This window comes from Panulirus ornatus, chromosome 9 (genome assembly GCF_036320965.1).
Source record: "Panulirus ornatus isolate Po-2019 chromosome 9, ASM3632096v1, whole genome shotgun sequence".
Classification (NCBI taxonomy): Eukaryota; Metazoa; Arthropoda; class Malacostraca; order Decapoda; family Palinuridae; genus Panulirus; species Panulirus ornatus.
In genome coordinates, this window is record NC_092232.1 from 25,456,183 (window position 1) to 25,472,637 (window position 16,455).

At 38.9% G+C, this 16,455-nt stretch overlaps 1 protein-coding gene across 3 annotated transcripts in view; it reads right to left on the reverse strand.

Annotated features, from left to right (window-relative positions):
- The window catches only part of LOC139750288 (spermine oxidase), a 63,607-nt gene extending 47,466 nt beyond the window's left edge, over positions 1–16,141 (reverse strand). The window contains exons 1-3 of one of the 3 annotated variants that reach the window (XM_071664893.1): positions 15,730–16,141; positions 8,013–8,182; positions 2,365–3,338 (exon numbers count right to left, since the gene is read on the reverse strand). In XM_071664893.1, coding sequence (XP_071520994.1) covers positions 2,365–3,338; positions 8,013–8,182; positions 15,730–15,928 — 1,343 coding nt within the window. In that variant the 5' untranslated portion in view covers positions 15,929–16,141. Of the gene's footprint in view, positions 1–2,364; positions 3,339–8,012; positions 8,183–12,907; positions 13,084–15,729 lie in introns of those variants that run through there. The other 2 variants (XM_071664894.1, XM_071664895.1) reach the window with 2 other exon arrangements.
- Between the last annotated feature and the right edge of the window lie 314 nt (positions 16,142–16,455).

Here is a 16,455-nt window from a genome sequence, read left to right on the forward strand (position 1 = left end):
TTTATATATATATATATATATATATATATATATATATATATATATATAGATGCTCTGTGGAAGGTATTAAGAATATATGGTGTGGGAGGCAAGTTGTTAGAAGCAGTGAAAAGTTTTTATCGAGGATGTAAGGCATGTGTACGTGTAGGAAGAGAGGAAAGTGATTGGTTCTCAGTGAATGTAGGTTTGCGGCAGGGGTGTGTGATGTCTCCATGGTTGTTTAATTTGTTTATGGATGGGGTTGTTAGGGAGGTAAATGCAAGAGTCTTGGAAAGAGGGGCAAGTATGAAGTCTGTTGGGGATGAGAGAGCTTGGGAAGTGAGTCAGTTGTTGTTCGCTGATGATACAGCGCTGGTGGCGGATTCATGTGAGAAACTGCAGAAGCTGGTGACGGAGTTTGGTAAAGTGTGTGGAAGAAGAAAGTTAAGAGTAAATGTGAATAAGAGCAAGGTTATTAGGTACAGTAGGGTTGAGGGTCAAGTCAATTGGGAGGTGAGTTTGAATGGAGAAAAACTGGAGGAAGTGAAGTGTTTTAGATATCTGGGAGTGGATCTGTCAGCGGATGGAACCATGGAAGCGGAAGTGGATCATAGGGTGGGGGAGGGGGCGAAAATTTTGGGAGCCTTGAAAAATGTGTGGAAGTCGAGAACATTATCCCGGAAAGCAAAAATGGGTATGTTTGAAGGAATAGTAGTTCCAACAATGTTGTATGGTTGCGAGGCGTGGGCTATGGATAGAGTTGTGCGCAGGAGGATGGATGTGCTGGAAATGAGATGTTTGAGGACAATGTGTGGTGTGAGGTGGTTTGATCGAGTAAGTAACGTAAGGGTAAGAGAGATGTGTGGAAATAAAAAGAGCGTGGTTGAGAGAGCAGAAGAGGGTGTTTTGAAATGGTTTGGGCACATGGAGAGAAGGAGTGAGGAAAGATTGACCAAGAGGATATATGTGTCGGAGGTGGAGGGAACGAGGAGAAGAGGGAGACCAAATTGGAGGTGGAAAGATGGAGTGAAAAGGATTTTGTGTGATCGGGGCCTGAACATGCAGGAGGGTGAAAGGAGGGCAAGGAATAGAGTGAATTGGAGCGATGTGGTATACAGGGGTTGACGTGCTGTCAGTGGATTGAATCAAGGCATGTGAAGCGTCCGGGGTAAACCATGGAAAGCTGTGTAGGTATGTATATTTGCGTGTGTGGACGTGTGTATGTACATGTGTATGGGGAGGGTTGGGCCATTTCTTTCGTCTGTTTCCTTGCGCTACCTCGCAAACGCGGGAGACAGCGACAAGTATAAAAAAAAAAAAAAAAAAAAAAAAAAATATATATATATATATATATATATATATATATATATATATATATATATATATATATATACCAATCTGCTCTACAGGTGGAAAAGTATGAGATAATTGCAGAAAACAAATACTGTTATTAAGAGAAGTCTTAAACCATTAAGAAATTTACTAGTACACGATATAGAAACATTCTATCTGTAAATCACAGTATTCTACTTACTGTAATTCCAGTTGTCTAAGCGAAATTCATATTCTTTTTCTAGCTAAAAAGCATATTCCATATTACTCTAAAACATGACCATCACTTACTGATACCAAAATTAATGGTCGACAGTAAAAACTATCGTAAGGGAAGTTATCTCAGGGTTCATTTTTTCTGTGTCCACTGTAATTATGAAACCTACATGGTGGTCTGATATATAATCTTAAACTACACTTCATCCACTTAAAGGCTCATTTTTCCATTTCTCTACCTCAAACTGCCTTTCCACACTTCTTATGAATATTCATTCCTCCTTTCCCATTTCTACTTTCCTCTTGAGCATAATTAATTATGAGGCAAACCATCATTTAACAATTTCTAATAAATTATTACTTATTTGACAACTAATTCCACAAGAATAATTCATCAGCAAATGTTTAGCAGGATGTGACAGTCTCAAATTCAGTGTGCATATGGTGAATACTAATATGTCTGAGGAAGATTCTAATCATGCCATCATTTCAGAAATGTAAAAAAAGGGGACATAATATTGACATTTAAACAGCTACAATCAATCAATTTAATCTCTCACTTTCAAGCATCTATATAAACATCTATAAGAAGTACTACTCTACTAATACTGAGAAGGTTAGAGATGCCTTGATAGATATAATATTCCCTATCATGTATAACTTGCAGTACAATAAGGCATATTTTTCATGAATCAATTTAATATTTCTAATTATTTTCATTAAATGAAAAAAAGTGATATCAACTTTATATAAAGCAACAATCCCACTTAAGAAACACTCAGTGTATCCCACCAAAGGCATCACCAACCCACTACATATAAATCACAATCATCTTACTTGATACACCTCTTCGGCTTAGGTATAAAGGGGTCATTCAAAAACTGGCGAAGGATTTCAGTGCACTTTTCTGAGACAACATCAAATGGAAGAGTTTCCATGTATTTGGCTTCTTCTCCTGATATCCATGCTAAGAGTAGTGTTTCAGTTACTTTGGAGAAAGAATAAATCTTCTTGAACCAACGCTCATTCACTGGTTCATTGGGATCTATAGGGTCCCACAAACAAAGCACTTCAGACAACCCAGGATTTAGAAATGGCCTCTCATATTCTAAATATATTTTGTCCACCACACCAAAACATAGTCTATTTACAGAATCCATCTTGTAATCCGGCAATGGTGGATCAAACATCGTTTTTCCACTTTCCTTTAATACCCCTAATGGTAGGGTACATATTACATGATCAGCATAAAACTTCTTCCCATTTTTACAAATCACTTCCACCTTAGGTCGTAACTTCCTTGATGGAGAAGTAGAAAGTGATGCACTTCCACTTTTGCATTCAGAAAGATGAACTTCGGAGTTTGCTAAGGGTTTATTTGAAATGTCTTCTCCCAGTCCTGAGTCAGTAGTGCTAAACCCCTCCAATCCAGCCCTCCATCTGATGCATGTAACTGGATGCCCCTTCAAGAGTTTTCCCTCAGGTATGTCTTTCGTAAGTGGCCCAAGAATACTGCTGTAACCACCTGGCAACACAATATTGCCTCCAGGGAGTTCGGTATAACTGCCAATTTCCATGAGATCAATTTCATCCATGGAATTACATCCACTGATACAAGTTTCACGGTTGAGGAGGTAGTTGAATATTAGTCTTCTAATGTGTCTCTCATGTTCTGGGAACTGTTCAAGATATAGTGATATTTCTAATCTTAGATGAGCCCCCACACTCTCAACACCATCAGGGGGAAGATACTTGCATAAGAAATATTCCTCACACCGCTTGAAGAACCAGTAGTAAGCATCGTATATCTCCTGAAAAAAAAAAAAAGCAAGGCAATGCAGCAATTATCCTTAAGCTTTATCTCCAAGTAAGCTCATAAGACTTCTGATAAGAGGCCTAGTAATAAGGAATCTGTTTTTTACTTCATACAATTAAATCAACAGTATCTTTGACAATCATATATCCTAACCAGTAAATGTGGCAATTCAACTGAAACATATTTGCATAGCATAATGACACAAGCAAAAATAACTACCATAAAGTAGTACTGTAAATATTAACACGATATGACCTCAGGACCCTTTTAAGGGGCTCCTGCAATTTTAAGGCTACAACCCAAGCAGAAGCATGAAAATGACAGATTCCTTAGGAACAAGAAAAGACATTTTATTCGTTGGAGGCTTCAGTCACAAATAAAAGTCCACAGCAAGGCCTGGCCTTCATTGAAATATAAAGAGCTTAATGAAAGGGAAAAAGAGGAGACAAAGAAAAGTATTTACAAATCTTGAAGGAAGGAAGTGAAAAACATGTTTTTTAAAAAGTGCCAAATCATAGTTTTTGGGAAAGACATGAGAGAGTAGAGAGTTCCAAAGCTTCAAGGTGCTTTTTTTCTGTCTATAGACAATGATACAGTCTTACTAAAGGAGACTTCTTGTTTGTGGTGTAACCTCTTGCATGGGAAGTCTGGTAACACCAGTGGGACCCCTTTTTGCCTGCAACAGGCCCCAATAACACTCCCAACTTCCACATAAAACACTTTGGTCCTATTGCATTCTCAGCTCATATAGATATCTTCACCCACCTCTGGTTACACAGTAAATTCCCAAGCATCTGGGACAATGCAAACACAATACCCATCCTGAGACCTACAAGCCATTCCATTCCCCCTCCTCATGCCATCCTATATTGCTGTTGTCTTCAGTATCAAAACTTCTTGAGAAACTGATCCACAACAGAATAAACCGAATATCCTACTCTCACCTACAGAGCACAGATATAAGCCTAGTTACTCCACTACCACACATCACACAAACATCACACAACACATCCGGATAGCTAGACCCAACCAAAACCCTCCCTCCTACACAATATTAGTGATAACAGATATTAACAAAGCATTCAACACTGTCATGACAACTTCATACAATCAATTCTTGACACCACCCTCTATAATAACATAAATTGGTTAGCCAACTTCATAGCTGGTGGCCAAAACCAGAGTCATTCACAAAGACTTCACCGCTAAAATCTTTACACTGTACAATGGAGTTCCCCAATGAGTAGATCTCACCTCAGCCCTTTTTAATCTCCTACTCAACCTTCCATCACCTCCCACAGAACACAGAGTGGAATTCCTCTTATATGCAGACGACACAACAAAGCACCCTGACACAACCCAAGCACCTACAAACATGCAACACTACATCACACATCTAGAAACTAGCTCACCCAAAACAGAATACCTGCACCACCACTGAAGTCTATTGTCACTCTTAACTCCTCACAGATATGAATTCAATCTGTGCTCTCATATCATCCTGCTCCTGTATCATCCTGAATGGCCAATCACTCCACTTAGCAAAACTCCATTCACACTGGGCATCATATATAACACAACATAACATTTACTTAACACAACAAAAATAAGCATAGAGGCCATCAATAACCTACACAACCTTAGAATATTTGCTGGCACCAGATATGGACAAGAAAAATAATCCCTACAAAAAAATTCATGCCTGGTCACCCACTCAATCACATGCTGAGATAATGTGGCAAAAAAAAGCATGCAGAACAATCATTCTGCTGCCTCACAACCACAAACATTCAACACCTGCACATTACAATTAAAAAATCTCTAATGCAATCTCACCTCAATAAGGTCAGCACTCAGTATTTTGCAACAGCACTAGTCCTTTCTCATCCAAACCAGTCCATAATCAAATGTCAACCCACAAGTAGAAATAAAAGGCTGACTCTTGTCTCACTCCTGAAACATCTACAGTCACAGATCCCCCTCCCCTACCAAGCACAACAATGAAAAAACATATTTATTTATTCATTTTGCTTTGTCGCTGTCTCCCGTGTTAGCGAGGTAGTGCAAGGAAACAGACGAAAGAATGGCCCAACCCACCCACATAAACATGTATATACATACACGTCCAAACACACAAATATATATCTCAATGTATACATATATATACACACACAGACATATACATATATATACACATGTGCATAATTCATACTGTCTGCCTTTATTTATTCCCATCGCTACCTCACCACACATGGAATAACAACCCCCCTCCCCCTTCATGTGTGTGAGGTAGCGCTAGGAAAAGACAACAAAGGCCCCATTCGTTCACACTCAGTCTCTAGCTGTCATGTAATAATGCACCGAAACCACAGCTCCTTTTCCACATCCAGGCACCACAGAACTTTCCATGGTTTACCCCAGACGCTTCACATGCCCTGGTTCAATCCATTGACAGCACGTCGACCCCGGTATACCACATCGTTCCAATTCACTCTATTCCTTGCACGCCTTTCACCCTCCTGCATGTTCAGGCCCTGATCACTCAAAATCTTTTTCACTCCATCTTTCCACCTCCAATTTGGTCTCCCACTTCTCCTCGTTCCCTCCACCTCTGACACATATATCCTCTTGGTCAATCTTTCCTCACTCATTCTCTCCATGTGACCAAACCATTTCAAAACACCCTCTTCTGCTCTCTCAACCACACTCTTTTTATTTCCACACATCTCTCTTACCCTTACATTACTTACTCGATCAAACCACCTCACACCACATATTGTCCTCAAACATCTCATTTCCAGCACATCCACCCTCCTGCACACTACTCTATCCATACCCCACGCCTCGCAACCATACAACATTGTTGGAACCACTATTCCTTCAAACATACCCATTTTTGCTTTCCGAGATAATGTTCTCAACTTCCAAACATTCTTCAAGGCTCCCAGAATTTTCGCCCCCCCCCACCCTATGATTCACTTCCGCTTCCATGGTTCCATCCGCTGCCAGATCCACTCCCAGATATCTAAAACACTTTACTTCCTCCAGTTTTTCTCCATTCAAACTTACCTCCCAATTGACTTGACCCTCAACCCTACTGTACCTAATAACCTTGCTCTTATTCACATTTACCCTTAACTTTCTTCTTTCACACACTTTACCAAACTCAGTCACCAGCTTCTGCAGTTTCTCACATGAATCAGCCACCAGTGCTGTATCATCAGCGAACAGCAACTGACTCACTTCCCAAGGCTCTCTCATCCACAACAGACTGCTTACTTGCCCCTCTTTCCAAAACTCTTGCATTCACCTCCCTAACAACCCCATCCATAAGCAAATTAAACAACCATGGAGACATCACACACCCCTGCCGCAAACCTACATTCACTGAGAACCAATCACTTTCCTCTCTCCCTACACGTACACATGCCTTACATCCTCGATAAAAACTTTTTACTGCTTCTAACAACTTGCCTCCCACACCATATATTCTTAATAACTTCCACAGAACATCTCTATCAACTCTATTATATGCCTTCTCCATATCCATAAATGCTACATACAGATCCATTTGCTTTTCTAAGTATTTCTCACATGCATTCTTCAAAGCAAACACCTGATCCATACATCCTCTACCACTTCTGAAACCACACTACTCTTCCCCAATCTGATGCTCTGTACATGCCTTCACCCTCTCAATCAATATCCTCCCATATAATTTACCTGGAATACTCAACAAACTTATACCTCAGTCATTTGAGCACTCACTCTTATCCCCTTTGCCTTTGTACAATGGCACTATGCAAGCATTCCGCCATTCCTCAGGCACCTCACCATGAATCATACATACATTAAATAACCTTACCAACCAGTCAACAATACAGTCACCCCCTTTTTTTTAATAAATTCCACTGCAACACCATCCAAACCAAACATATACACATCATAAAGACACAATCACTAAGCAACCACCCTCCTAACCCAATCCTAAACACCACCACATCAGACATACATCCATCTGAAACTACACTTCCTAGATATGAAGTTATCCATTTCCCTCTATACTCTGGCCACTCCAATACTACAAACACCATTTCATCTTATGGCAAGACCCCTCCAGACCAAGAATAATTTTTCACGGTGAAAGGCACCGAACACTTATTCCTTAATTGCCCTACAGTCTCCCCACAAAAATACACAAACAACAACTGTGCTTTATGACCTGTGGTCCCACCTGGTGGATTTTCCCAGACTCCTGAGCACTCTGGAAGCCCTACAGAAGTGACCCCTGGGTCAGGAAGGTAAAGTAAGGTAAGTTATGCCAGGGAAACCAGGATAAAACTGATTTGCAATGGAAATAAAACCAGCAGTGATTGGTGTAGTGGTGAGTTATCAGGAACAAAACAAGGAGACTGGGATCTGTTAACTTGAGAAACTGGGGCATATTACCACATGTGTTATGTGGCTGTTAAAGGTATAAATGTATTTTGCACAGGAATTGGCTAACAAGTAGTACATGACTGGAAAAGAGCATCATATGAAAAGAATACTGTTCAGTGAGTTCATATTTCAGTATACAGGATTTTGAAAACCACTGTACTACACTCTAAGCATTTCTAAAGAAAATAAGTATGCATTTTTATTCAAAACAATTACAAGCAGATTCTACCTGTAATATGTGGAATGGCACCCGTTTGCCATCTGGCAGTGTGGCAACAACATTGTGCGGTTTGTTTTCTTGGATGATGTTGACAAGTCCATGCAGTGAGGCCAGCTCATAGATTGGATTTCCCAATATACCATGTATCCAGTTTGCTCCTAGTTCCATTTTTCGTCCATCTGTACAAAATGAGAAACACAGAACCACATGCAAAATTCCTTGAAAATGAATTTCCTCTCAAATGAATTCTTAACTAATCATAACCCCATACACATATAAACACTGTGGGATGCACAGTGGTATCAGTAAAAAAAATTCTAATGCAGAAGGGCAGAAGGGTGCCTATTGGTTTCACTGATTCACATAAGAAACTCGTCCTCTGTCAACTCTAACGAAATTCTGCTCTAAATACATAAGAATAAGAGTTCACATTTGAGGCAAAAGATGACAAGATAACCTATGTGTGAAAAGGAAAGACTAAACTGTTGGTTTCACTGTTTCACATGAGAAACTTGTCTTCTGCAAACTCTAAAGTAATTGTAGCTCCAAGTACATAAGAAAAAAAGTTTACATTTGAGGAAAGAGATGATAAGATAACCTATATATAAAAGGAAAGATTGAGCAAATCTTAAGAAAAAAGGAAAAACTACATCTCGTAAAATTCTCCTAACATCACGAGAATAAAATTAACATCATTCACATCTGTTAACATTAACTTACTTAAACTGCACAAAACAAACATAATTCCATTTGTGAAGGGTTTACTGAGAGAGAAAAAACCTATTTGTAGCCCTCGGTGAGGCTCACATTAAAGACCACAAAGACAGTGACATCTGGATCCCATATTACAAATTATATAAGAAAAAAAACAGGATTGACACATAAGAGCTGGGCTGTATATCATAGATTCATGCTTTTTCATTTGTAATCAACAAGGCATGGGCAATGTATGCTCCAATCAAAGCTATCTCAAGCAAAATAAAAACAATAACAGATTAGATTGAGGGTATAATTGGGGCACATGGGTATTCAGTGTTATGAATGGAGATGGTGAAGAGTTTGGGAGCTGTGTGCTGAAAAAAGACTGGTGGTTTAAAAAGAGGGATATACACAAGTATGTGTATGTGAGTAGGAGAGATGGCTTGCAGGCATTATTAGATTAAATAACAATTGATGTGCATATATAAAAGAAAAACCTTTGGATGTTACTGTGCTGAGAAGGGCAGATGAGACAGCTGATCAATATCTTGTTGAGGCAAGGGTGAAGAGTTCTAAAAAAAAGTTTTCGAAAAAGAGGAAACAAAATCTGAGAGAAAAGAGTGGCAAGAGTAAGTTAGCTTAGAAAAGATACGTATGTGAAGAAATACCGAGAGAACTTAAGTGCAAAATGACAAAAAGTGAGAGTAAATGAAGCAAGGGTAGTGGGTGAGGAATGTGAGGTACCTAGAAAAGCAGCACTGGCATGTGCAAGAGATGCATGCGGCATGGGAAAGGTGGGAGTTGGGCAGACTGAAAAGGCAGTGAATGGTGGGATGAAGAAGAAAAGTTGTCAGTGTAAGAGAAAAGAGAGGCGTTTAGGCTGTACTTACAAGGAAGGAGTGCAAATGACTGGGGGATATGTAAGAGAAAGCAATAGGAGGTTAAGAGGAAGGTGCAGGGGTTGAAAAAGAGGGCAAATAAAAATTGGGGTGAGAGAGTATCAGTAAACTTTAGGGAGAATAAAAAGATGATTTAGAAGTAGGTAAATAATGTGTGAAAGACAAGAGAACAAATGGGAACATTGGAACAAGGGGAATAAAGGGAAGTTATAGAAAGTAATGATTAAGTGAGGAAGAAATGAAGTTGGTAAAATATCTTGAAGGACTATTGAATGTGTGAGATGACAGAACAATAGATTTAAAGTGTTTGGGTCGGGTTGGTGTGTAAAGTGATACAGTTGTGGAGAGCTGTTTGGTGAAGAGAAGAGGTGGTGAAAGCCTTGCATAAGATGAAATGCAGCTGGAGTGAATGGTATTGCATGGAATTTATTAAGAAAGTGGGTGATGGGGCTGTTAATTGGCTGGCAGGTATTTTCAATAAATGTATGGATCATGGTGAAGTGCCTGAAGACTGGTGAAATGCATGCATAGTACTACTATATAATGGCATTGTATGGGGGGTTCTGACTGATAGGGAAAAGGCATGTACAAAGCATCAGGTTGGGGAGGAGCAGTGTGGTTTCTGAAGTTGTAGAGAATGTGTGGACCAGGTGTTTCCTTTAAAGAATGTGTCTGGGAAAAACTCAGTAAAACCGATGGATTTGTATATGGCATTTATACATCTGGAGAAGGAATATAATAGGGTCGATAAAGATGCTTTATGGAAGGTCTTAAGAATACATGGCATGGAAGAAAAGGTGCTAGAAGCAGAGAGAAGTTTTTGTTGAAAGTGTAAGGCTAGTCTGAGAGCAGGAAGAGAGATGAGTAAGTAATTTCAATTGAAGGTTGATCTACATCAGGGATGTAGGATGTCACCAAGATTGATCAAGTTGTGTATGGATGGGGTGGTGAGGGACACAAATGTGAGCCTTGAAGAGAGGAGTGAGTATGCAGTCAGTAAGGGATGAGAGGGCCTGGGAAGTGAGTGAGTTGTCTGCTGATGATACAGCACTGGTGGCAGATTCAAGCAAGTAAATGCAGAAGTCGGTGACTGAATGTGAAAGTGTGTGAAAGGACAGTCAAGAATGAATGTGAATATAAGCAAGATTATTAGATTCAGCAGGGTTGAGGGACAAGTCAATTGGGGTCTGAGTTTGAATGGAGAAAGATTGGAGGATATGAAGTGCTTTAGATATCTGGGAGTGGAAATAGCAGCAAATGGAACCATGGAAACCAGAGTTAAAACGTGGGAGAAGGGGCAAATGTTCTGAACGCAGTGAAGAATGTGAGGAAAGAAAAAACATTATCTGGGATGGCAAAAATAGGTATGTTTGAAGGAATAGCAGTCCCAACAATATCATACGGATGCAAGGCATGGGCTATAGATAAAACTGTGTGGAAAAGGGTTTATGTGTTGGAAATGAAATGTTTGGGGACAACTTGTGGTATGAGTTGGTTTGATCAAGTAAGTAATGAAAGGTTAAGAGAGATGTGTGGTAATAAAAATGAGTGTGGTTGAGACAGCAAAAGAATTTGTGCTGAAATGGTTCGGAAATAGAGAAAGAATGAGTGAGGAAAGGTTGACAGGAGTCGAGGGAACAAGAACAGGGAGACCAATTGCATGCTTTACATGGTACAAAGGCCTGTCCTTTTGTGTACAATCATGGCAGATAAGAGAGATATCATTGCTGCATGTGCTATGAGATCCAAGAAACACCTAACCATTGTTAAAGGCTCAAAATATTTGAGCACCATGAACGTGGGAGTGTAGCTTGTGCCTTATGAATCCCCCCATTTTCAACATGCAGTGATTCAGGTGACCCTGGAGCTACTTCCTTCTAATTCAGAAGAGTCTTTGCTTCTCTCTGAAATCCTCCAGCCTTGAAAGAATAAAGAGGTTTCTATTACACTTGTTAATATCCCATCAATTAATGTTCCTTGGAAAAATTTGGGATATAATGTTCTTTGGATTATGACAACCCCCCCCCCCCCAACTTAGTCCCTTAAAACTGGGTTTTCAAATTTGACTCAAAATCTCATACATTTTCAGCATTTGGTAGTGTTGCAGTTTCACATGTCACATATCGGAGCAGGTTTCCTCCCACTATGTGACCATGGGTCAACATCATATGAGCAATCCTCAGTCAACAAAGAAGTCTCAAAAGGGTAATCTGTTGCAAGATGAATGCCATGATTTAACACCTTTCTTTATTCTCTGTAGTTCTGTATTCTTTTTGAGTTTCCAACTCTCATCTAGCATGCCATTTATATCCAAAACAATTATCTATTCTGCTCATAAAATCACTATGAGGTATAACTCTCATATACAAACTGCTAAATATAGCTGCTTTAGCCTCAGCATCTGCTACTTTATTATCGCTGATACCAATATGTCAGGGAGAGGAGCACAGTTCTACCTCATATGCTTTGACTGGATTATTAAAATCCAATCTTGAACTTGTTGAACTATAGCATATACTGGACGACAGTGTGATACAGCTTGGAGCACACCATGAGTCACCATAGTAAAACCAGTCCAAAGTCAACAAAAAGTCTCAAAATGATTTCTGCTGAAGGAGGAATGCCATACTTCAACATCTCTGTAATTAATTATTCTTTTGGGCACACAGTTCCCACCTAGCTGGCCAGTTACATCTAACATTCTGTTCATAATATCATTATCAGATATAACTCTCATATATAAGGGCCCTATCCTCAGCATCTGCTGTTTATCATTGCTGATCCTAACATGTCAAGGACACCAGAAGAATTCTACACTCTTATGCACTTAGTTGATCCTTGCAAAACAATCATGGACATCTCTGAACCATGGGATGCATTGGAACATAGTATGATATGAATTGGAGTGCACTCTGAGAACTGAAGCATACTGTCTCTATTTAGAAGACTGCTTAATTAATCCAACTGCAGCATGAATACCACATTGTTCTACAGTACGCATGGGATTCTCTTAGTGGTTTTGCTATATGAGATTCTTCTTCAATAACTACAGCAGAGCCTACACCTTTATTACATTTTGATTCATCACTTAATCTCTTTATTATCTGCATGAATAGCAAAGAAACAATGTTGCATTTCACTGTTTTCAACCAGTCCCTACAAAGTTCAATTTCAGGAATCTTCTAGGGAGGGAACCAAGCAAAACCTACTTCTTAAATTGAGATTATGTCCAAGCCACTTACTCCCATTAATGGCATCTATTCTTACATCAAAAGGTTTAGAAAACTTTGGATGTTGATTAAATACCTCAGTTGTTACCAGACTGCTTGAGGTTACAACACAAGCGAAAGTCACCTTTGGTAAACGTTTACCACTGGGAGCATGGTCTCTTCAGAGAACTTCTCCATTCAGAAGAATCCATCATTTCCCTTCTAGTGGAAGTAGCACAGCCTTAGGGTGCAGGAGTTTCTGGAAAGGAGGGCCTGGGTATCACCCGGACCCTTTTTTAGAGAGGGCTCTTGGGGAATGATAAATACATAAATAAACTAAAAATAAATAATATAAATAAATAGTCCTCTCAGCATCAAAAAACATACTTGTATGTTGAGTTGGAAGAAACATAAAGAGATATAAGCCAAGTTATTTGCATCTTACTGACTCATAGGGAGCTTGCCAAAATCTGCTTAATCCAGGCAAATAAGATACATAATGTGAGACAGAGTAGGAGAAATAGACTTGTCACACATTTGTTGAATCTTAATTCAGAAAAACAATACAGTACATGGTTTTTATACCTTCTGTGCACTAATTAACAAATTGATTTTGCTGCTTTTTGCACATTGGGAAGCCGAAAATGTCAATCACACAATGAAAGGGTTAAACTATATAATTATCCATTTTGGATGCTAAAGGCTTACATAAAGTTCTAATTGTTCATGAATCCACAAATTGTAACCTGTTGGCCCAATGCAGCTTTCACCTCCAAGCCTTATCTAATACTGAAAGTGCTTAAGAAATGCTTCCAAGGCTTCAAGACTAAAAAAAATTTGCAACTTTTCAACAACTTTACTCCACATCTCATAATGAAGCTGAGCCAGTAAAGTTAGAAATGACGGATCAACAAAACTGTGAAACACTTCACCGTACGTTTATGCAAGAGAATCTACCTGGTCCCTACAAATGCTTCCGTCAGTATCAGAATCAATACTTCCATGAGAAGACTGTGATGTATACATTCTCCAGCTCCAATTACATCTATGAACAAAGATTTGCTCTCAGAAATCATGAATCTCATAAGTGAAAGGTTCTTAAGAAACTAAATGATGACAATCTTCACTCTGTTTTGTGACTGATAACCATGAAATTTGATCCTGTTATCAAAAAACTTGCTTTAGAAATCCAATGACAAAAGTCACATCTATAAAAACCAGTCCCTCAATAGTAAAATTTCTGTAATTTACCAGTTTAGTTATCCACTACTATCGACTTTGAATAATGAGTGATTTTGCCCTGCAATGCTAATGTAGTGTTTAGATAATACAACAGCAGCTATGGAGCATGATTTCCAGTATTCTATTTTCTAAATATCAAATAATGCAATAAGAGTTATCCATACCATGAACAATGTGGGGTATCTTATGTACTTGCAATATAATTACCTCACTTACAAGCCAAAATGATAGTAAAAGTCTATCATAACATTTGCCTGCAGTTGGGAATCACATGGCCGCTTGCTGAGAAACTTTGCACTGTGATGCCAGTATAGTCTTTAGAGAATACAAAAAAATTTATGAAGCATGATTTGGAGCATTCCATTCTTTTACTATTAAATAATGCAATGAGAGTTATACATATAGGGAAATGCAAGGAATTCAATGCACAAGCAATAAATTTGCACAAAATCAACAGAACCTATAATTACTTCACTTAACCTCACCTAGTGGCAAAAATGACAGTAGAATCTATCCACTACATTTGTTTGCACAGCCACTTACTGTGCCTTCTGTTGACATACACTGTTGATTTTTTATTTTGATGGTGCAGTACTGGGTGTGACTAATACATTTCAACTAGAATATTCAGAATTAGGATAATTCTTGACTACTAGGGAAGCAAAGTGATGTTTCCATACATTCTGTTAAGTTTTTATATGTATTACCAAATTTTACTTGAATAACCCCATATTGTTCCTGATATACTACTTTTACCATACCTAAAATCGTTCAACAAAATACATTGCTCCAACACTTATTGTATTCTCTTAATACTGAAACAGCAATGAGAACAAAATCATTCAATATTCACAGATAATAGCAATGCAGAACTGAACTAGTATATTACATATTTTTTTTTACTCAATTGATTGAACCAGGCATATGAAACGGCCAAGGTAAAGAAAAAAAAAAGTCTGTGAGGCCTGGTTGTAGGTATGGAGAAGTGGCTTTGATAAACTTCAAATGACAGCATGAAAATGAATGTGAGCAAATGAGGTCATTTCTTCATCTGTTTCTGGCACTAACTCTACCTCACTAATTCAGGAAACTGCAAACTATAAAGAAAGACATTAGGCACGAAAACTAAAAACATTCAGTGCATCAAAAATAGAAAATTAGAAAAATATGCAATTTTGACTGCAACACTAGCAAGCTTATGATTTCCTAATGAAGCCCAAAAAGTTAAAGGTTTTGCTTTCTTGCCATAGGCTCTACTGACTTATACGTCTTTCACATCCTTTACCAATATGTAACTCATCGTTTTCCAGGACCTTCATGCCCCTCCCCTACAATCATTGATTCTTTTAAAGTACAACAGGGAAAAATGTCCTGTCATATTCCTCTAACAGTGTGTTCTCTACGATAAATCCTCTCATTCATGAGAAATCCACTTATATTCCACAATCTATGACATAATGAGACTAACGTACATTAACTACAGTAGTTTCAAATCCTGACTTTTCTTCCTCTAAAGTACTAGTCTCCCTTAATGAGCAATTCATGGAATTTACGCCACATCCAGTGTGCCGTGTCTTTTAGTTATAAAGTCGATGGCATCTACACCCTTGCCTAGTCAGTTCTAGGGTAACAGGCAGTTATGAAATTTCACTTTGCAACATAAGACTCGCTGTTTACCAATGGTAATGGCGATGATCCTTCCTCCAACTCTGTTTCTTGCTTCCAGTACGACAAAATCATTTATGTTGTTTTTCAATAGGTGGTTTGCCGCCGATAATCCTGCCATGCCGGCACCTATGATGACAATCTTGTAGGTGTTAGAAGTATCCGGATTGTTGCCATCGCCGCCCGTGTCGTCTGCCTTCGCGTCCGACATGTTTACATCTCCTCAGCGGCGGCAGCGTTGCCAGCGCGTCCCAGGCTTCGCTCCCACCCGCTGCTTGTAGCGCCCTGGACACTGCTGACCCTGCTGGTGACTCATTCAACCTTGATCCAGAGCCTTTGGCAGCAGACAAATTTATGGCCTACATCTTCCTCCTTTTCTCTCCCCCTTCAGAGTAATCCATTATGAAGTATCATTAACTGCAGTTTACCAGAAACTGACTACAATTCAGCTTAACAGATAAACTTATGTCTTTCGACCATTGTCATGCTAACAGTGCAGAAACTTGGTCCAAAGATTAGATAAATATTATTGACCACAACACATGGGGAACGTAGATAGTATTCATATAGTTTTTCTTATTTGATATTTGGGGAAGCTCCAGGCCTTCCAGTTTAAAACTGTTTGTTATATCACACTCGTGATATAACCAAAGTTTTCAATAACATAAAAATCAACATATAGACCGATCCTTAATTGAAATGCAAACAGTTGCTCATACGAAAAAGTTGGAAGTTGAA